At 62.9% G+C, this 20,512-nt stretch overlaps 3 protein-coding genes across 3 annotated transcripts; 1 reads left to right on the top strand and 2 right to left on the bottom strand.

The window, feature by feature from the left end:
• Nucleotides 1-671: 671 nt before the first annotated feature.
• TMEM109 (transmembrane protein 109) lies at nucleotides 672-1,631 on the bottom strand. Its single transcript, XM_054390633.1, has 3 exons — nucleotides 1,337-1,631; nucleotides 1,138-1,240; nucleotides 672-1,042 (listed from the first exon to the last, which is right to left on the bottom strand). Exons 1-3 carry the CDS (start codon nucleotides 1,601-1,603, stop codon nucleotides 672-674), a joined length of 741 nt encoding a protein of 246 aa, XP_054246608.1. The 5' UTR covers nucleotides 1,604-1,631.
• Nucleotides 1,632-3,348: 1,717 nt separating this feature from the next.
• Nucleotides 3,349-11,876, top strand: PRPF19 (pre-mRNA processing factor 19). The gene is made up of 16 exons (XM_054390394.1): nucleotides 3,349-3,375; nucleotides 3,585-3,734; nucleotides 4,766-4,842; nucleotides 4,932-5,073; nucleotides 5,157-5,230; nucleotides 7,406-7,468; nucleotides 7,560-7,601; nucleotides 7,713-7,787; nucleotides 8,502-8,577; nucleotides 8,798-8,907; nucleotides 9,603-9,758; nucleotides 9,842-9,911; nucleotides 10,088-10,173; nucleotides 11,042-11,212; nucleotides 11,381-11,486; nucleotides 11,779-11,876. Exons 1-16 carry the CDS (start codon nucleotides 3,357-3,359, stop codon nucleotides 11,874-11,876), a joined length of 1,515 nt encoding a protein of 504 aa, XP_054246369.1. The 5' UTR covers nucleotides 3,349-3,356.
• Nucleotides 11,877-13,060: 1,184 nt separating this feature from the next.
• On the bottom strand, nucleotides 13,061-18,727 carry ZP1 (zona pellucida glycoprotein 1). The gene is made up of 11 exons (XM_054390795.1): nucleotides 18,568-18,727; nucleotides 18,199-18,320; nucleotides 16,467-17,904; nucleotides 15,714-15,857; nucleotides 15,419-15,603; nucleotides 15,231-15,328; nucleotides 14,936-15,063; nucleotides 14,420-14,609; nucleotides 13,459-13,609; nucleotides 13,249-13,333; nucleotides 13,061-13,167 (listed from the first exon to the last, which is right to left on the bottom strand). The coding sequence occupies exons 1-11, from the start codon at nucleotides 18,725-18,727 to the stop codon at nucleotides 13,061-13,063; spliced, it is 2,808 nt and encodes a 935-aa protein (XP_054246770.1).
• Nucleotides 18,728-20,512: the final 1,785 nt, after the last annotated feature.

The following is a 20,512-nucleotide window of genomic DNA, read 5'->3' as shown; positions in this document are numbered from 1 at the left end:
CAGATCCCTTCCTCCTCCTCCTCACACTCTCCCCTTCCCTCCCCAGCCCCCCAAATCCAAGCCAGCCCCGGGTCCAAACCGTTTTTATTCAGATCCAATTATCAAAAAGGCAGCAGAAAAACATCAGGGGATGGGGGGAGGCCGGGGGGGAGGAGAAGCTGTGTCCCCCCCTGCCCCCCACTTCCCTGTGGTAGCAGAGTTGTGGTCACCCCTCCCCCTTCCTTTTTGTGTTGGGGACATTCCCTGGGTGGGAAGCAGGCACCCCTCTGTGTGCCAAGGGCACAAGACCAACAGGCTTGGGGGGTAGTGGGGATGGGGACACTGGGGACACTCTTTCTGTGCCCCCCCAACTCCATGGAGGGTTGGATTTGGGGCTGGGGGCAGAGGACCACCTGAGGACCACCCCCCGTGGTAAAGGCACTTTTGGTTGGGTGAAGGCACTGTGGCACCTGTGCCCCCAGTTTTGGGGGTGCTGCACTGACTGGGGGGGGAGGGCACCATAGGATGTGGAGGGCACTGGTGGGAGAACAGGACCCCACTGGGAGAACTGGGTGAGGCGGGGGGGGGCGGGGGGAGCAGGGAGGATGCATGCTTGGGGTTGGGGCACACACGATAAATGGGGTACGCTGGGGTGGGCTGTCCCTTCTTGGGGGGGGAGGGACGGGGGGCGGTCACTCCTCACGGTTCCGGGGTCCCCCCCACTTCTGCCTCCTCCGCAGCTCCTCCACCTTCCACTCCAGGCTGCGCACAGCCGCGTCCAGGTGGCTGCTGGCACCGGGGGGCCCCACCAGCCTGCCCAGCAAGGTGTAGAGCACCCAGAGCCCCAGCAGCATCCCAGCTTTGGCCGTGGGGGTCTCCTGGGAAGCTGCCACGTTGAGGAAAGCCCCCAAGAAGCAGAAGATCTTCACCCAGCGGAGGGTGGGCAACAGCAGCCCCCTCAGCCACGAGAGCAGCCAGGAGCCCACCAGGGCCACCAGAGCCCAGAGAAGCACTCGCTGCACCTCGCTGGGACCCAGCGCCGCCGTCCGCACCAGGCGGTCCCCTGCGTGAGGGACAGGGGGAGTGTCACCAGGGAGGTGACGAAACCACCAGGCTGTCGTCCCTCCTCCCCACCCCGCTTCGGTCTCCTCAACTCACCGGTGAAGCCGGTGGCGGCCAGGAGGTCGCCCAGGATGCCGCAGAGCATGGTCAAGGCGACCGAGATCCCCGAGGACACCACCCAGACGGTGGCAGAGAGGCTCTGCAGGGGACAGGAAGGGGGTTAAGGAGGGGACGTGGGGTGGGTGGCAGGCGGGACACAGCTGCCCTTGTGTCCCTAAGGGGGTCTGGAGCTCACCTCAGCTACCAGGTGCAGGGGTTGAGAGCCCACCCAGCTCTCCAGTGTCTCCCAGGTGGCTCGACCCAGCCGTGACAGCAGGTCATCGGTGGTGGCATGGCCATGAAACTTGTCCTGACCGTGATGGAACTTGTCCTGACCATGATGGAACTTGTCCTGGCCATGATGGAACTTGTCCTGGCCATCATCCTGTGCTGCCACCATGCCAAGGACAGAGACCCACAGCAGCAGGACCATCAGAACCCGGTGACCCATGGCACCCTCCATCTTCTGGCCTGCCTCTACTCTGGGCTGAGGGGTTATCTCTGTGGGATGAAGGACAGCAAGTGGGACCCTATGGTACAGGATATTGTTCCTCCACTCTATGCCAGGGCCACCATTGCCACTTCTGGGCACCAGCCCAGAGCCAGGGGACAGCTGTTGGCAGTGGGTTTCCCCCAGCTGCCTTTGGGGTGTCCCCCTCTGTGACTTTTAGGGCCCCCCCTCTGGTCTTTGAGGTCCCCCTCACGGCTTTCAGGGTGCCCTCCACCTGATTTTTGGGGTGTCCTGAGTGGGAGGGGACACTTGTGGCCCTGCCACAAGCCCAGATCCGGTGTCCCCGCCTCCTCAGCTATCTTTAGAACCAGCGTCAGCAGGACACGGTGCTCGCCCTGCCCAAGGGCATGGGCCTGGCTGAGATGGGGGGGACACAACCCTGGAACCCCTGCCCCAGAGGAGGGAGGGGGGTGAAGCCACCGCTGTGTCTGTCCCCACCCAGGACACCCCAACCGAGTCACCTCATTCCCCCCATGTGCCCCATCCCAGCCTGTCCCCTCTTCAGTCCCTGGGTGTCCTGTTTCCACCCCACCCCACCCCCATCAAGCACCCTGGGGACCCCTCCACCCAACAGACCCCTGGTGGGGGGAGATTCCTCTTCCCTTTCCAGTCCCCATGGGAACACCCACGACATTCCCAGTCCCCCCGAGCACCCCAGGCACTCCATCTGTCCCACCAAGACCGCCCCCCCCCACTCCCCTGTCCCCAGCCCTGTGTCCCGTCCCCTCCAGGACCACCCCCCCGCGAGGGTGTCTGCTGCAACCTCATCTGCTGCCCCCCCCCCTGCTCCGCACCCGGGATCCTTCATCCCCGGCACCCCGCCGCTCAGATTCCCCGATCTGGGAACCCTCGATCCCCAGAATCTTCGCAGTCCCGGGACGCCCCCGACCCTGCCTGTGTCCCTCTTTCCCGGGTCCCCGTTCCCCTCACCCCCCTCACCCCAGGATCCATCGAACCCCGGTAACCCCCACCCTCGGGACCTCCCCACTCTCAAGTGCCCCAACCCGTTCACGTCCCCTCCCCGGGACCCCCTGACACCCAGGTCCCCCACACCCGGCTCCCTCACCCTGTCTTTGCCCTCCCCGGGGTGTCCCGGCCCCCCCCCAACCCTGCTTATACCCCCTCGAGATCCCCGCATTCCAGCACCCTCCCACCCCCGGACCCCCCCACCCCTTCTGCCCCCCTCTCCGGGACCTCTGTGTCGTCCCCCCCTCATCTGTCCCGTCGGGACCCCTCCAACCCATCTGTGCCCCGCTTTGCATTCCCCCAAGCCCCCCTCCCCAAGTGGCTCCCCTCGGCGGGGTAGCGCTCACCACTACCGCACGGGGGCGCTGCAGAGCCGGGCGGGCTGGAGCGCGCCTACAGCCATTCCCCCCCCCCACACCCCCACACCCACTGCCGCGGTGCACGGCGGGAGCTGTAGTCTGCACTCGCTGCCCGTTGCATGCCGGGATACGCTCTCTATGGTAACAGCCACCCCCTCCTCCTCGGGGCATGTCGGGAAAGTGCGGTCCCCCGCGGGGAAGGCGCGGTGCAGGCCGGGAGTGCTTCCGCTTCCGGTGGTGGCGGCGGTAGCGGTGTCCGCGTGAGCCCTTGGGAACGTCGCGGCGGTTCACCCGCGCGCGCGCGCGTCCCGTTCTACCGGAACCGGAACTAGAAGCGGAACGGAGACCGGAACCGGAGCGGGCCGTAGTCGGTATCCGCCATGGCGCTTATCTGCTCCAGTGAGTGCGAGGCAGCGGAGGAGGCCCTCGGAGAAAGGGGGCGGGGTTACCGGGCAGGGGGTGACCGGGCGTTGGGGTTAGCGGGTGGGGGATTCCTGAGCTGTAAGATTACCGAACTGGAGGTTCCCGGTGTGGAGAGGCAGCGGCTGGCAGGGGCTGGCAGTGCCATAACCCCTGCTCACCTCTGCTCCTTCTCGCCCTTGCCGTAGTTTCCAACGAGGTGCCCGAGCACCCCTGTGTGTCCCCCGTTTCCAACCACGTCTACGAGCGGCGCCTGATCGAGAAATACATCGCAGAGAACGGCACCGACCCTGTCAACAACCAGCCCCTGTCTGAAGAGCAGCTCATCGACATCAAAGGTGGTGGGATGGGGGGTGGATTGTAGTGGTTCTCTGGGGCAAAGATGCCAAACATGGCAGCTGTGTCGAGCCTGAAACAAGCTGTATCCCCAGGGGTGATGGTGGCAGCCTCAGGATGGACTTCCCAAGGCATCACTTAGTGATGCCCTCCATCAGTACTGACTCACAACAACCCCATGAAGGCTTCAGGCTGGAGGCAGAGTGGCTGGAAATTGTTCAGTGGAAAAGGACATGGGAGGTGGGTGGGTGGTGACGGCAGCTGGAAGATGAGCCAGGGTGTGCCCAGGTGGCCAGGAAGGCCACCAGCAGCCTGGCCTGGATCAGCAAGAGTGTGGCCAGCAGGAGCAGGGCAGGGATTGTCCCCCATTGGTGAGGCCACGGCTGGAATCCTGGGGTCAGTTTTGGGCTCCTCACTCCAAGAAGGACATTGAGGAGATGGAACAGGTCCAGAGAACAGCAGCAAAGCTGGGGAAGGGTCTGGAGAATAGGGCTGGTGAGGAGCAGCTGAGGGACCCTGGGCTTGTTGAACCTGGAGAAAGGGAGGCTGAGGAGAGATCTTCTGGCTCGCTGCAACTCCCTGCAAGGAGGCTGGAGCCAAGTGGGGTTGGTTTCTTCTCCTAAGGAACAAGTGATAGGACAAGAGGAAGCGGCCTCAAGTTGTCCCAGGGCAGGTTTAGATTGGACATGAGGAACAATTTGTTGCCTTTGAAAGGTTGTCAAAGCCTGATCTAGGCAGTAGTGGAGTCCCCATCATCCTTGGAGGGGTTTCCAAGCCCTGGAGCTGTGGTGCTGAGGGCCATGGTTTGGTGATGCCCTGGCAGTGCTGGGGGAACGGTTGGACTTCCAGTCAAATGTTTTTTCCAGCCACAGCAATTCCACGATGACCAGGGCAGGTTAATCACCACCCTGATGAGCTTCTAAAGCTGAGCTGCAGGGATCAGGTTGCTGGGGGGGGGCAGTGGGGTTGTTCTGCAGGGGCTGACCAGCAGGTTGAGGACGCAGCTGATGCCTTCGCTTTATCTCCCTGGCAGTCGCCCACCCGATCCGTCCCAAGCCTCCGTCAGCCACCAGCATCCCAGCCATCCTCAAAGCTCTCCAGGATGAGTGGGTGAGTGCTGGGGAAGCTGTTGAGCCCCAGCCGTGGCCCGTGCTGGCTCTCAACCTCCTTTCCCTGCCTGACTCCGCCTCGTCCCGCAGGATGCTGTCATGCTGCACAGCTTCACCCTCCGCCAGCAGCTGCAGACCACGCGCCAGGAGCTGTCCCATGCCCTCTACCAGCACGACGCCGCCTGCCGCGTCATCGCTCGCCTCACCAAGGAGGTCACTGCAGCCAGAGAAGGTGACATGGGGCACCTGGGGACATGCTGGCCTTGGTTCCTGTCTCCCTCGCTCACAGCATTCCTTTTTCTCTCCCTCCCCCAGCCTTGGCGACTCTGAAGCCCCAGGCCGGCCTCATCGTGCCCCAGACAGTGCCCTCGGCCCAGCCGAACGCGGCGGTGAGTCCCTGCTGCCCACCTCAGCCTCAGGCCCCTTCACACCTCGCTGCTAATCTCCCCTCCCCTCTTCTCCCCTCCCCTCTTCTCCCCTCCCCTCTTCTCCCCTCCCCTCTTCTCCCCTCCCCTCTTCTCCCCTCCCCTCTTCTCTCCCTCCCCTCTTCTCCCCTCCCCTCTTCTCCCCTCCCCTCTTCTCCCCTCCCCTCTTCCCCCTCCCCCTCCCTCCCCTCTTCTCCCCTCCCTCTTCTCCCCTCCCCTCTTCTCCCCCTCCCCTCTTCTCCCCTCCCCTCTTCTCCCTCCCCTCTTCTCCCCTCCCCTCTTCCTCCCCCCCTCTTTCTCCCCTCCCCTCTTCTCCCCTCCCCTCTTCTCCCCTCCCTCTTCTCCCCTCCCCTCTTCTCCCCTCCCCTCCCTCTCCCCTCCCCTCCCCCCCCCCCCCCCCCCCCCCCCCCCTCCCCCCCCCCCCCCCCCCCCCCCCCCCCCCCCCCCCCCCCCCCCCCCCTCCCCCCCCCCCCCCCCCCCCCCCCCCCCCCCCCTCCCCCCCCCCCCCCCCCCCCCCCCCCCCTCCCCCCCCCCCCCCCCCCCCCCCCTCCCCCCCCCCCCCCCCCCCCCCCCCCCCCCCCCCCCCTCCCCCCCCCCCCCCCCCCCCCCCCCCCCCCCCCTCCCCCCCCCCCCCCCCCCCCCCCCCCCCCCCCCCCCCCCCCTCCCCCCCCCCCCCCCCCCTCCCCCCCCCCCCCCCCCCCCCCCCCCCCCCCCCCCCCCCCCCCCCCCCCCCCCTCCCCCCCCCCCCCCCCCCCCCCCCCCCCCCCCCCTCCCCCCCCCCCCCCCCCCCCCCCCCCCCCCCCCCCCCCTCCCCCCCCCCCCCCCCCCCCCCCCCCCCCCCCCCCCCCCCCCCCCCCCCCCTCCCCCCCCCCCCCCCCCCCCCCCCCCCCCCCCCCCCCCCCCCCCCCCCCCTCCCCCCCCCCCCCCCCCCCCCCCCCCCCCCCCCCCCCCCCCCCCCCCCCCCCTCCCCCCCCCCCCCCCCCCCCCCCCCCCCCCCCCCCCCCCCCCCCCCCCCCCCCCCCCCCCCCCCCCCCCCCCCCCCCCCCCTCCCCCCCCCCCCCCCCCCCCCCCCCCCCCCTCCCCCCCCCCCCCCCCCCCCCCCCCCCCCCCCCCCCCCCCCCCCTCCCCCCCCCCCCCCCCCCCCCCCCTCCCCCCCCCCCCCCCCCCCCCCCCCCCCCCCCCCCCCCCCCCCCCCCCCCCCCCCCCCCCCTCCCCCCCCCCCCCCCCCCCCCCCCTCCCCCCCCCCCCCCCCCCCCCCCCCCCCCCCCCCCTCCCCCCCCCCCCCCCCCCCCCCCCCCCCCCCCCCCCCCCCCCCCCCCCCCCCCCCCCCCCCCCCCCCCCCCCCCCCCCCCTCCCCCCCCTCCCCCCCCCCCCCCCTCCCCCCCCCCCCCCCCCCCCCCCCCCCCCCCCCCCCCTCCCCCCCCCCCCCTCCCCCCCCCCCCCCCCCCCCCCCCCCCCCCCCCCCCCCCCCCCCCCCCCCCCCCCTCCCCCCCCCCCCCCCCCCCCCCCCCCCCCCCCCCCCCCCCCCCCCCCCTCCCCCCCCCCCCCCCCCCCCCCCCCCCCCCCCCCCCCCCCCCCCCCCCCCCCCCCCCCCCCCCCCCCCCCCCCTCCCCCCCCCCCCCCCCCCCCCCCCCTCCCCCCCCCCCCCCCCCCCCCCCCCCCCCCCCCCCCCCCCCCCCCCCCCCCCCCCCCCCCCCCCCCCCCCCCCCCCCCCCCCCCTCCCCCCCCCCCCCCCCCCCCCCCCCTCCCCCCCCCCCCCCCCCCCCCCCCCCCTCCCCCCCCCCCCCCCCCCCCCCCCCCCCCCCTCCCCTCTCCCCTCCCCTCTTCTCCCTTCCCCTCTTCTCCCCTCTCCCCTCTTCTCCCCTCCCCTCTTCTCCCCTCCCCCTCTTCTCCCCTCCCCTCTTCTCCCCTCCCCTCCCCTCCCCTCCTCTCTTCTCCCCTCCCCTCCCTCTTCTCCCCTCCCCTCCCCTCTTCTCCCCTCCCCTCCCCTCTTCTCCCCTCCCCTCTTCTCCCCTCCCCTCTTCTCCCCTCCCCTCTTCTCCCCTCCCCTCTTCTCCCCTCCCCTCTTCTCCCCTCCCCTCTTCTCCCCTCCCCTCTTCTCCCCTGAGTGTAACCAGCTCTTTCCTCCATCCCATGCAGGGGGCTGGGGAGTCCATGGATCTAGGAGAGCTTGCCGGCATGACCCCCGAGATCATCCAGAAGGTAAAAGGTCTTCCAGTGGTGCTCCTGCAGCCTCCAGTGGTGGCTGTTCCCCAGTGTTCCCCCTTGGCACCACCTTTCTCTTCTGTTACAGCTGCAAGACAAGGCCACAGTGCTGACCACGGAGCGTAAGAAGGTGAGTGGCCTCATTTCCCTCCGAAAAACACCACAGCAGCCTGGCTGTGCCATGTCCTGCCATGTCCTGAGACATCTTGGTGGTCATCTCCTCATCGTTTTCCTTCTGCAGAGAGGGAAGACAGTGCCTGAGGAGCTGGTGAAGCCAGAGGAGCTCAGCAAGTACCGGCAGGTGGCTTCCCATGTGGTGAGTGTTGGGATGAGGGTGGAAAACCCTGGGCACTGCTGAGGCCACAGCTGGAATCCTGGGCTCAGCTCTGGGCCCCTCACTCCAAGAAGGACATTGAGGAGCTGGAGCAGGTCCTGAGAAGGGCAGCAAAGCTGGGGAAGGGTCTGGAGAACAGGAATGGTGAGGAACAGCTGAAGGACCTGCAGTTGTTTTAACCTGGAGACAAGAAGACTGGGGGGAGACCTTCTGGCTCCTTGCAACTCCCTGCAAGGAGGCTGGAGCCAGGTGGAGGATGGGCTCTTGTCCCAGGGAACAAGTGACAGAACAAGAGAGAATTGCCCCAATTTTTGCACCAGGGGGAGGTTTAAGTTGGACATGAGGAACAATTTGTTGCCCTTGAGGGTTGTCAAGGTCTGGCCCAGTCTACCCAGGGCAGTGATGGAGTTCCCATCATTCCTGGAGGGGTTTCCAAGCCCTGGAGCTGTGGTGCTGAGGGCCATGATCTGGTGGTGCCCTGGCAGTGCTGGGGGAAGGGTTGGACTTCATGATCTTGAAGGTCTTTTTCAACCAAAAGCATTCCATGATTGTATAAGCAACAGATCTGCTGCTGGGCAGAGTGGGGAGAAGGCTGTGACTGTTGGAGTGGAGTGGAGGTGGCACAGAGCTTCTCAGCATCTTTTCAGCCCATGTCTTGCTTGTGGCATCAATCTGGTGTCTTCTTACCTCACGCAGGGGCTGCACAGTGCCAGCATTCCCGGGATCCTGGCCTTGGACCTGTGTCCTTCCGACACCAACAAGATCCTCACTGGTAAGGGAAAGGCTCCTCTGCGTCCTGGGGATTGTGTGTGGTGGCAGCAGGTCCCTTTCTCCCTGCTGTGAGGTGACAGAGGTGGGACAGCAGGCATGGGGGAGTCTCTCACCTGATGGCAAAGCTTCTGAGGATGGTGGTCACCAGGGAGAGCAGGTGGATTTGGACGTGGTTGGCCCCAGACTGGTGCCTCTCACCTCTGCCCTGCTCTCTTCTCCAGGAGGGGCTGACAAAAACGTCATCGTCTTTGACAAGAGCTCGGAGCAGATCCTGGCCACACTCAAGGGCCACACCAAGAAGGTCACCAGTGTCGTCTTCCACCCATCTCAGGTGTGCTCAGGCTCACATTTGGCCTCTTTCCTCTCAGCCAGGTTGCCCCAGCTCAGGTTTCTGAGCCCTTTTCTGGTGAGGTCTCTCTGCCTCGTGCAAACTGGTGGTCATGGGCTGGTTTGTGCCTGTTGGGACCTTTCTTGGATGAAGGCTTTGGGTGCTTGGAGAAAGGGAGGACTTCTGGTGGCCTTTCAGTGTTTCAAGGGGCTGAGAAGAAACCTAGGATCTTGTGAGGTCTGAAGGGAATGGCCTTCAGTGTTGCCAGGGGAGGTTTAGGGTGGATATTGGGGAAGATTTAGACTGAACATAAGGAAGAGAAAGCTCCAGGGAGACCTTCTGGTGACATTTCAGTGCTTCAAGGGGTTGAGAAGAAAGCTGGGGGAGACTTTTGAGCAGGGCCTGTTGTGTCAGAGCAAGGAGTGATGGTTTGGAACTAACAGAGAGATTGAGACTGGAGAGAAGGGAGAAATGTTTGCCCCTGAGGGTGGTGAGAGCCTGTCCCAGGGTGCCCAGAGAGGTGGGAGCTGCCCCAGCCCTGGCACCACTGCAGGTCAGGTTGTGTGGGGCTCTGAGCAACCTGCTCTGGTTGGGGCTGTCCCTGCTGACTGCAGGGGACTTGGACTAGGTGAGCTTTAAATGTCCCAAACCACTCTTGTGATTCTCCATGAGCATTCCTGTCCCCTCCCTCTCTCCAGGACTTGGTGTTCTCAGCTTCTCCTGATGCCACCATCCGCATCTGGTCTGTGCCCAACGCCTCCTGCGTGCAGGTTGTCCGTGCCCACGAGGGCTCTGTCACGGGGCTGAGCCTCCATGCAACGGGTGATTACCTCCTCAGCTCTTCTGATGACCAGGTGAGACCCAACCCTGGCCCACAGAGCACCCCCAGCACTGCTCCTCACCTTCCTGGAGTCACCACTCTGCTCCTCTCTCGCAGTACTGGGCTTTCTCTGACATCCAGACCGGCCGTGTCCTCACCAAGGTGACGGATGAGAGCTCTGGCTGTGGTAAGGCTCAGGCCTGAGTATTCCCACCCTGGGGGGTGGGGGAGGGGGCTGTGGGAAGCCTGCAGAGAAGGAATTCTTCTGCCCAAGTCCCTAGAGCTCAGAAGAACACAGTGGGACTTGGTAACAATGTCAGAAAGTCTCCTCAACCTTCCACGCCTCCTCTTGTGTCTCCACAGCTCTCACTTGTGCCCAGTTCCACCCTGATGGGCTCATTTTTGGAACAGGGACAATGGATTCCCAGATCAAGATCTGGGATCTGAAGGTAGGGCTGGTCCTGGGACTGTGGTTGAGGGGACATGTTGAGGATGTGTTTGGTTTGAAGGCCAGCAGAGTCTTCAGACTGAGGCATGGAAAGCTGCTTCCCAAAGTAATGAAGCTTCAGCTCAGGAGTGGCCACGTCTGGTGCTGTGATGGGGTTGTCTTGTGACAAGAAGGGATTTGCTGTGTCCCTGAGGGAATCAGGAGGAGCAGGAGGGTCCAGAGGCTGCCAGCTCTGCTGTGGGATGAAGATCTGCAGGGTGTGAGGGTCTGGCTCAGTCCCATGGCTGGGAATTTGTCAGGGAGGTGCTGGAGCTCCCCAGCTCTGGCTGTTGAGGGCAACAAAGAGCATGTGGCAGCTTCCACCGGGAAAAGTGTGGCCAGGAGGAGCAGGACAGGGATTGTGCCCCTGGACTGGGCACTGCTGAGGCCACAGCTGGAATCCTGGGGTCAGTCTTGGGCCTCACTCCCAGAAGGACATTGAGGAGCTGGAGCAGGTCAAGAGAAGGGCAACAAAGCTGGGGAAGGGTCTGGAGAACAGGAATGGTGAGGAGCAGCTGAGGGAGCTGGGGGTGTTGAGCCTGGAGAGAAGGAGGCTGAGGGGAGACCTTCTGGCTCTCTGCAGCTCCCTGCAAGGAGGCTGGAGCCAGGTGGGGTTGGGATCTTCTGCCAAGGAACAAGTGACAGGACAAGAGGGAATGGTCTCAAGTTGCCCCAGGGGAGGTTTAGGTTGGACTTGAGGAACAGTTTCTTGCCCTTGAGGGATATCAAGGCCTGACCTGGCTGAGCTGTGGCTGCAGGGGTCTCCCAGGCTCTGCTCTGCCAGCTGCAGGTCCCTGCTCACAGCCCATCTCTCACTCCCTTGTCCCCAGGAACGCACCAACGTGGCCAACTTCCCAGGCCACTCTGGGCCCATCACCAGCATTGCCTTCTCAGAGAATGGCTACTACCTGGCCACAGCAGCAGATGACTCCTCTGTCAAGCTCTGGGACTTGAGAAAGCTCAAGAACTTCAAGACACTGCAGCTGGACAATAACTTTGAGGTGTGTGAGCATCCCCTTTCCCCCCTTGGTGGCCTTACTGAGCAGGATCTTTCCCCATGGTGGGCACTGGGAGATCTGATGCAGAGGTCCTGTCCACCCCTGGCACCCCAAGAAGCTGTTGGAAGCTTCCTGGGCCTGGTTTGAAGCTTTGTTCTTCTTCTCTTGCAGGTGAAGTCTCTCATCTTTGACCAGAGTGGCACCTACTTGGCTCTGGGTGGGACAGATGTCCAGATCTACATCTGCAAGCAGTGGACTGAGATCCTCCACTTCACTGGTGAGGGGCTGGGGATGGTGGGAGGGCAGAGAGGGGAAGGGAGGAGGTGTGGAGGTCCCTTCCTGAGGGAAGGAATCACTTTAGTGGCTTTGTGGAGCAAGCTGGGCAGTGCAAAGCACTTCCCACCCCTTCAGAAGCCCCTCTGGTGGGTTCCCAACCTCGACTTTCAGCCTCCTTGACCAAGGGTAGGCACGATAGTGACCAAACTCTCCCCATGCCAATGCTCCTGGTAGGGACAGGAAGGGCCAAACTCCTCTTGGTGCCATAACCACGAGCTGTTTTCCCTCCCCAGAGCACAGTGGCCTCACCACAGGGGTGGCTTTTGGCCACCACGCCAAGTTCATCGCCTCCACGGGCATGGACCGGAGCCTGAAGTTCTACAGCCTGTAGCCTCCAAGGTGGGGCTGGGAGGGAGGGGGTGGTCTTTGATGACCTCCTGGGGTGGGTTTGCTTGGTTGGGGTTTGGTTGTTTTTTTTTGTTTTTGTTTTTGTTTTTTTTTTTTTTTTTTGGGGTGGGAGGGTGGGAAATTTGGGCTTAGATGGAGGGTGGTGGGAGGGATCCAAGTGGTTCATTACTTCTCCAGGCTCCCTGCTGTGTAGCTGTTTGGCAGAGGAGAAGTTTGGTGTCAATTTCTCCTTGCTCTGGAGCTGTTTGTTTGGGTTTAGTTTCCTTTTTTTTTTTTTTTTCTTTTTTTTTTTTTTGTCCCTGTTGTTTTTTCGTGTGTGTGTCTTTGTGGCTTTGGGTTCTGCTTTGTGGCTGTAGCTGATACAACAAATTGGTTCCAACCTTACTGGGTGGTGGATCTTTGTGTGGCCTAGGATGTATGGAAGGAGGGTGGGAGGGGAAGAACATGAAGGGTTTTGTAAGCAGTTCTCTAGTTTCATTAAGGAAATAAAGAAGCTGTTGAGCAGAGGGGTGTGTGGCAGCCCCCATCATCATCCTCAGGGGGGAGGAAGGCTCTGGGGTGTCATACACAGAGGAGACCTTCTGAAGTCAGGTGGGGGTTGGTCTCTTCTGCCAAGAAACAAGTGATAGGACAAGAGGAAATGGTTTCATGTTGCCCCAGGGGAGGTTTGGGTTGGACATGAGGAACAATTTGTTGCCCTTGAGGGCTGTCAAGGTCTGTCCCAGGCTGCCCAGGGCAGTGGTGCAGTCCCCATCCCTGGAGGGGTTGCCAAGCCCTGGAGCTGTGGTGCTGAGGGCCATGATCTGGTGGTGCCCTGGCAGTGCTGGGTTGAGGGTTGGACTCTGTGACCTTAAAGGTCTCTTCCAAGCAAAAAGAGTTGATGATTGTGGGACCATCACAATCTGGTGGAGCTGGGGGGAGTTGTGGGTGCTGCCAGCTCTGAGATGGGGACAAGGGACCCTCCTCTTTCCACCCCTCCCCAGGGACAAACAGCCACCAAGCCATGCTGGGCACTGGTTTATTTTTCCAGCTTGCCTGGAGACATCCAGCAGCATCTGGCTGGAGGCAGGAGCTGTGCAGGAGGAAGAGAAGGAGGAGAGTGAGTGAGAGCTGGGATGAAGGAGAAGTTCAGAGAGTTGAGGGACCACTCACCCAGCTCCTTCAGTCTCATCCTCTGTGCAGCTTGGGGACCTTTGGGAAGATGACACCTCCCTGAGAGGTGACCATCCCCGTGGCTTCAGCTGTCCCCTTGTCCTCTGCAGACCGACGTGCTCCTGGGGAGAGGCAAGGGGTTGGCACAGAAAGCTGAGGGGCAGGTGGAGGGTCCCCAAGGAGCTGCTGGCCCCCAGACTTACGTGAGGGCACCCCAAGCTGGCAGGAGGGCCGGCAGGGCTCGGGCTGGGCCAGGTGACACACGGAAGCACTGCAGGAGATGTACACCTGGAAACCACCAGTGGGCTGCCAGCAGGGCCAGGGGGCTTGCCAACACTTGAGGGGCTCAGGAGGACCCCCAAGAACCTCTGAAGTTCATGACCAAGCCCTCGGGGTGGTGCTGCTCCACTCACCTCTCCCTCCAGCGCTGCCATGGATGGAGGCTCCACGAAGGTGAAGGTGGAGATGGCGAAGCGTTGGTAGTGGCTGGGGAAGGGCACCTGGGGGGAGGCTGGGCCAACAGGTATGAGCTGGGTCCTGTAGTTGTCCCCTGTGAAGGGACACCTGGAGAGAATTATAAAATCAGAGAATTGTCAGGGTTGGGAGGGACCTCAAGGCTCAGCCAGCTCCAATCCCCTGCCATGCCCAGGGACACCTCACACTACAGCAGGTTGCTCACAGCCACATCCAGCCTGGCCTTAAAAACCTTCTACCACCTCCCTGGGCAACCTGTGCCAGTGTCTCACCACCCTCAGGGGGAAGAATTTCCTCCTGCCATCCAATCTGAATCTCCCCATTTCTAGTTTTGCTCCATTCCCCCCAGTCCTATCACTCCCTGACACCCTGAAAAGTCCCTCCCCAGCTTTCTTGTAGCCCCCTTCAGATACTGGAAGGCCACAAGGTCTCCTTGGAGCCTTCTCTACAGCCTGAAGAACCCCAGCTCTCTCAGGCTGTCTCCATAGGAGGGGTGCTCCAGCCTTCTGATCATCCTCATGGCCCTTATCTGGACACCTTCCAGCACCTCCAGATCTTTCCTGTACTAGGGGCTCCAGAACAGGACACAGAGCTCCAGGTGGGGTCTCAGCAGAGTGGAGCAGAGGGGGAGAATCCCCTCCCTGGCCCTGCTGGCCACACTTGCTGCAGCCCAGGCTCTGGTTGGCTCTCTGGGCTGCAGGTGCACACTGCTGGCTCATGTTGAGCTTCTCATCCCCCTGCACCCCCCCCCCCAGAACACCCCCAAAGTCCTTTTCTTGGGGGCTGCTCTCAAGCCAGTCCCTGCCCAGCCTATATCGGTGCTTGGGATTGCCCCGACCCAGATGCAAGAAGGACCATCCCACACCTCTCCAGCTTCCTGTTGTCCCCCACCCTGCTCACCCATCCACCAGGATGGGCCACTGGGGCTCAGCTGCTGCGTTGGTGCTGGGGGCTGCCCAGCAGTGGTGTAGGACCAGCACCAGGTTGGGGTCAGTCTTCTGCAGGAGGCGAACCTCCACGTAGATGGGGTCCCGCAGAACCTTCACCAAGGGGTAGTCACCACTGGGGTGGTAGGAGCTGTAGGTCTCATCTGTGGGAAGGGTGAGAGGCTGAGCCAGGTGGAGGTCCAGTGGATTACGGAATCAGGGAATCGTTTGAGTTGGAAGAGACCTCCCAGCATCCTGGAGTCCAGCCCTTAACCCAGCACTGCCAGGGCACCACCAACCCATGGCCCTCAGCACCACCTCTCCACAGCTCAGAAACCCCTCCAGGGATGGGGACTGCACCACTGCCCTGGGCAGCCTGGGCCAGACCTTCACAACCCATTTGGGTGTGGGCATTTCTCCTCCTGTCCCACCTGAGCTTCTCCTGGGGCAACTCGAGGCCATTGCCTCTAGTCCTGAGTGGGCTACTCACCAGTGGCAATGCGTAACTGGAGCCCCAGTGGCCCCAGCATGGCCAGGGGAATGGATGTGGGGGGTACAGCCACTTCCATGTGGAGTGGCAGGAGGTCAGTGGCATTGTAGATGCAACGAGCTTGGAGGCTGTGGGGGAGCAGAGCACACCTGGATGCCCCTCCATCTCCTCCAACCCCTCAAAGAGGGATTCCCAGTTCCAGAACCAGTAAGGAGTAGAGGGAACTGGTCTGGGTGTTGCTGGAGGCAAAGGGGAGCTGGATGGGCTTTGCTGGGAGGGGGTGGTCCTGGCTCACATGTAGATGCTGTCCCTCGTGATGGAGCCACGGGGAGACCCTTGGACATCAACAGTTGAGATCAACTGGTTCTCATAGATCAGATGGTCCTCAATCACCTGTGGTGGACACACCCATGGGGTGGGGGGTCCCCTGGGCTGGGCTTGGGTGGGGTGGGGTGGGATGGGGTGGGGGGTTCCCATCCCTACCTGGACGGTGGTGCCGCACTGGGTGACGGCGAAGCGGAACATGACGAAGGCCTCGCTCAGCCTGAGGGGCTCGCAGCCAGGCTGGCTGCTGGCCAGCCTCACGCTGTCCAGGTTGTAGGGTTGGGTGCCCAGGCCCCGTGGCACCACCACCACGAAGTGCCCATCCAGCAGGCACTGCACGGTGGCTGTGGCACGAGGGATGGGCTCCGTCAGCCCGGCGGGGCCCCACAGCCGCCCTTGGCGAGGGGTGGCCAAGGCCAGGGGGTGTCCCCGGGGCCCCCAGGCAGCGTCCCACCTGTGTTGCCATAGTAGCAGGGTGTCACGCGGTCCATGTCGTTGTAGCAGCAGCCTGCCTGCACGCAGGCCTCCCGACCCTCTGGGGCCATGCAGGGCATCTTCCCCGCGGCCACTTGGCACTGCTCCCGCGTCAGCTGGGTGCCTGGGGTGCCAGAGAAGGGACGTTGCCCTCAGCGTCACCCTGAGCACCGTCCTGACCTGCTCAACCCCTGCCAAACCATCATCCTACCCACCCAAGCTTCCTCCTGACCACCCCTGACCCGCTCCCTCCCTGCCCAACCGTCCTCCTGCCCACCTTTGACCTGCCCACCCCATGCCAAACCACCCTCCTGCCCACACCATGTGTCCCTTCACACCTGTGACCTGCTGCTCCAGGGACAAGGAGGTCCCAAACCCCAGCTAGATGTTGCAGAATTAACCAGGTTGGAAAAGACCTTCATGATCATCAAGTCCAACCTGTCCCCAACACCATCTAATAACTAACCCATGGCACTGAGTGCCTCATCCAGTCTCATTTTAAACACTTCCAGGGACAGTGACTCCACCACCTCCCCTGGCAGCCCATTCCAATGGCCAATCTCTCTGTGAAGAATTTCTCCCTCACATCCAACCTAAACCTTCCCTGGCACAGCTTGAGACTCTGTCCTCTCATTCTGTCACTGGTTGCCTGGGAGAAGGACCAATCCCCAACCTGGCTACAACCTCCTGTCAGGTAGTTGTAGAGAGTCTCCATCCCACCCTGTTGACCTACCTGCCCCTGCTGAGGGGTAGAAGAGAGCTGTGGATTGCAGCAGACTGGTCTGGGGTTGAAGTCTTGGATGTTCCAGACCTGAGTGGAGCTGAGCCTGAAGTCCAGGACGTACCATACCTGGTCGGGACTGGAGTGCTGGGCTTGCTGTATCCCCTTGGGAGCTGCTGACATGGACCAGCCCAGCTTGGTTCTGGAGGCCAGGGTGGAGAAGACCAGCCTGGGAGTGGGTCTGAAGGCTGGGGCGAGAGAAGCCTGGTTGGTTTGGGGGTTGAGCTCCTGAGTGGATGAAGCCTGCTTGAGTTTGAGCACCAGCATGTGTTGAGCCAGACTGGACACTGTGGTGCAGCAGCCCCAGATGGTTTTGGGTCTGAAACCCTGGCTGAAGAAGACTGGGTTGGGTTTGAGCTCCAGGATGGACCAGCCCAGGCCGGTTTGGGTTGTGAAGACCTGGCTGGGGTTGAGCTCCAGAGTTCAACAGCCCAGGCCGGTTTGGGGTGTAAAGACCTGGCTGGGTCTGAGCTCCTGGTTGCACCAGCCCAGGACGGTTTGAGGTGTGAAGACCTGGCTGGGTCTGAGCTCCTGGTTGCACCAGCCCAGGCCGGTTTGAGGTGTGAAGACCTGGCTGGGTCTGAGCTCCTGGTTGCACCAGCCCAGGCCGGTTTGGGGTGTAAAGACCTGGCTGGGGTTGAGCTCCAGAGTTCAACAGCCCAGGCCGGTTTGAGGTGTGAAGACCTGGCTGGGTCTGAGCTCCTGGTTGCACCAACCCAGGCCGGTTTGGAGTCTGACGACCTGGCTGGGATTGAGCTCCAGAGTTCAACAGCACAGGGCGGTTTAGGGTGTGAAGACTTGGTTGGGATTGAGCTCCTGGATGCACCAACCCAGGCCGGTTTGGGGTGTGAAGACCTGGCTGGGTCTGAGCTCCTGGATGCACCAACCCAGGCTGGGTTTGGGACTGAAGGCCTGGGCGAAGGAGCCCTGGTTGGGTTTGGCCAGGCTGGACTGGGGGCTGCCTGCCTGGGCGTGTTAAGCCCTGCTGGTTTTGGGTCTGAAGGCCCAGGTGAGCCTGGCCAGGCTGGGCTGGAAGCCCTGGGTGAACCAAACTGGGCCGGGGTTGGGGCTGCAGCCCAGGGCGCACCAGGACAGGCTGGGTCTGAGCTATGGAGTGAACCTGCTCCGAGTGGCCTTGGGCACTGAGCTGGGGTCTAGAGATGGTGAGGGAAGACTGGGAGACATGGTGCAGGAGGCCAGGCTGGGACAGGGGGACAAGGACATCAGTCTGGGTTTGGTGGATGCCGTTGCCCTGACCAGCCTGGCTGCCATCCCTGAGGACCTCGTAGTCCCCTGGTTTGGGGCAGGTCATGTTGACTTCATAGAAGGCTGCCATGACCCCGCTGAGCAGCAGCTCCTCCAGCTGCACCCTCAGCACGTAGCGGTCGTCCTGTGGTGGGACAGGAGAGACAGTCACAGAATCACAGAAACACTCAGGTTGGAAAAGGCCCTCAGGATCACCAAGTCCAAGCCCGAACCCTGCTCTACAAGGTTCACCCCTAAACCTCATCCCCAAGCACCACGTCCTAACCACCTTTAAACACATCCAGGGGTGGTGACTCAACCACCTCCCTGGGCAGCACATTCCAATGCCCGACCCTCACCCATGGACAGTCACCTCCAGCACTGAGGGAACCTCAGGAGTGGGACAGGACCCTCACCTTGACCAGGACATGGCCCTCACCTTGACCAGGACATGGCAACCATCGTAGCCAGAGGAGAAGATGACAGCACCATCCCCGCCGGTGCTGAGCCAGTGGAGGCAGATGGAGCAGTTGGCCACATCGAAGCGGGTGCCAAACTCATCTGGGGGGACACCACGGGGATGGGTGGTGGGGTGGGGGTGGCACAACCAGGTGCCACGATGCTCCTTGGGGTAGGCAAGCAGCCAGCAACCCTCCCTGGGTTCTCACCGAGCTCCTTCAAGCCGTTGGGCTGATCCCTTCAGGGCACCGACACCCTGGGGCGCTCAGGTTTATTGGGGTAACCAGGTTGATCCAGCACCCCCAGGGAGGGTGATGGGGGGCTCCCACCCACTCGTGCCACCACTCACCCATGACTTTGAAGCGGACGGTGCGGCCACGGCTGGGGTAGGCCTGGAGCTGCATCCCATAGTCCCCACAGTCGTACCGGGACCGCAGGAGTGAGAAGGCAGCTCCTGGCCACTGGGACAAGAGCAGAAGCAGCAGGAGGAGGGAGCAGCCCCGGCCCATGGTGGTGGTGGTGGTCAGAGGATGAGGTTCTCCGTGGGGCAGCACTGAGGAGGTGGATTTATACCCAGCCAGAGCAGGGATCAGATGACTGGTGGGGGCCGTGCCAGGGTGGTGCCTCCTGCCTGAGCTCTGTCCAGGGCTCCTCGCTCCCCTGCCATCAGTGCCCTCACTGCCCCCAGCCCCGTGCTCACCTTCCGTGGCTGTGCCACGGTGACCGGGCAGGAACGCGGAGCTGGTCAAAGAAACACCGTGGGAGAGACTCCTGCCAGGGAAGAGGGACAGGAGCTGGCACCAAGTCAAGCAGGCAGAAGGAAGGGGCTGGCGTGTGCCCACCTGCCCTCTGGCCACACAGCCTGGGGGTTTGACACAAGCTCTTGGGGGCATCTGGCTCCCCCGTGGACACCCCCAGGGCAGCCATAGGATTGGGAGGCTGTTGAGGGACCAAGGGAGGTTTAAGGGCTGGGGAATGGGGCAGTTGTCCCCAAATACTCCTTCTCCGTGGTGGCTGCCACCCTGACTGCCCCACTGGCACCAAAAGCCCTTCAAAGAGCACTTGGTCCTGTGGAGATGGAGAGTCAGGAGAGACTCTTCCCCCAAATGAGGAATCAAGACCTGCCCTGAGCATTGCAAAGGGCCAGGGGATCCCCAGGTCACCCCTTGGTCTGGTTGTCACCTTCCTTTGCTCTGGGGTTGCTCCCCTGCACCTCATTCTCATGCCTGCCATCACCCTAAAGGCAGCATGGTCATGGTCCCACCAGTTGTGCCATGGTGGCTCTGAGACACTGGAACAGATGTCCCAGGGATGTTGTGGATGCCCTGGAGGTGTTTCCAGGCCAGACTGGATGAGACCTTGAGCAACCTGAGCTAGCGGTAGGTGTCCCTGCCCATGGCAGGGGGTTGGAACTGGATGATCTTGAAGGTTTCTTCCAACCCAACCCTTTCTATGAATCCCTGATGCTGGTGCCAGCTCCTGCACCCTGCCATGGCACAAGCTGGGTGTGAACGTGCCCAGATGCCCGTTTGCCACCATTCAGCCCAGCCCAGGTGCCAGTCTCAGCAGATTTTTTTTCTTATCTAGAGCAGGTTGCTCAGAGCCCCAAACAACCTGACCTGCAGTGGTGCCAGGGCTGGGGCAGCTCCCACCTCTCTGGGCACCCTGGGACAGGCTCTCACCACCCTCAGGTCAAACATTTTTCCCTTCTCTCCAGTCTCAGTCTCCCTCTGTTAGTTCCAAACCATCAGTCCTTGTCCTGTCACAACAGACCCTGCTCACAAGTCTGTCCCTAGCCTTCTCCTCAGCCCCTCTCAGCCACCAGAAGGTCTCCCTGGAGCCTTCTCTTCTCCAGGCTGAACAACCCCAACTCTCTCAGCCTGGCCTCACAGCAGAGGGCTTCCAGCCCTCCCATGACCGCTGTGACCTCCTCTGGCCCTGCTCCAACAGCTCCATGTCTCTGCTGTGCTGAGAGCTCCAGAGCTGGCCCCAGCACTGCAGCTGGGTCTCAGCAGAGGGGCAGAATCCCCTCCCTGCCCATGCTGCTGGCTTCTGAGCCAGCTCATCTCCAGCTTTTCACCCTCAAGGCCTTCTCCACAGGGCTGCTCTCCAGCCCTTCACCCCCCACCTATTGGGTTGCCTCAAGCCAGGTGCAGAACCTTGCAGAACACATGGACCTGTACACACAGAGGGGTCCTCCAGTGTGCCATCACCAGGACCTCAGGGTCCTCACGGCATGAGCAAAGGATGCAGGTGGCAGGATCGCAGAACCCTCAGCGTGGTGGGAGCTGGAG

The sequence above is a fragment of the Indicator indicator genome, chromosome 21 (genome assembly GCF_027791375.1).
Source record: "Indicator indicator isolate 239-I01 chromosome 21, UM_Iind_1.1, whole genome shotgun sequence".
NCBI classification, from domain to species: Eukaryota; Metazoa; Chordata; class Aves; order Piciformes; family Indicatoridae; genus Indicator; species Indicator indicator.
Note: the sequence above shows the minus strand (reverse complement) of the source record. Positions and strands in the feature narration are given on the sequence as shown.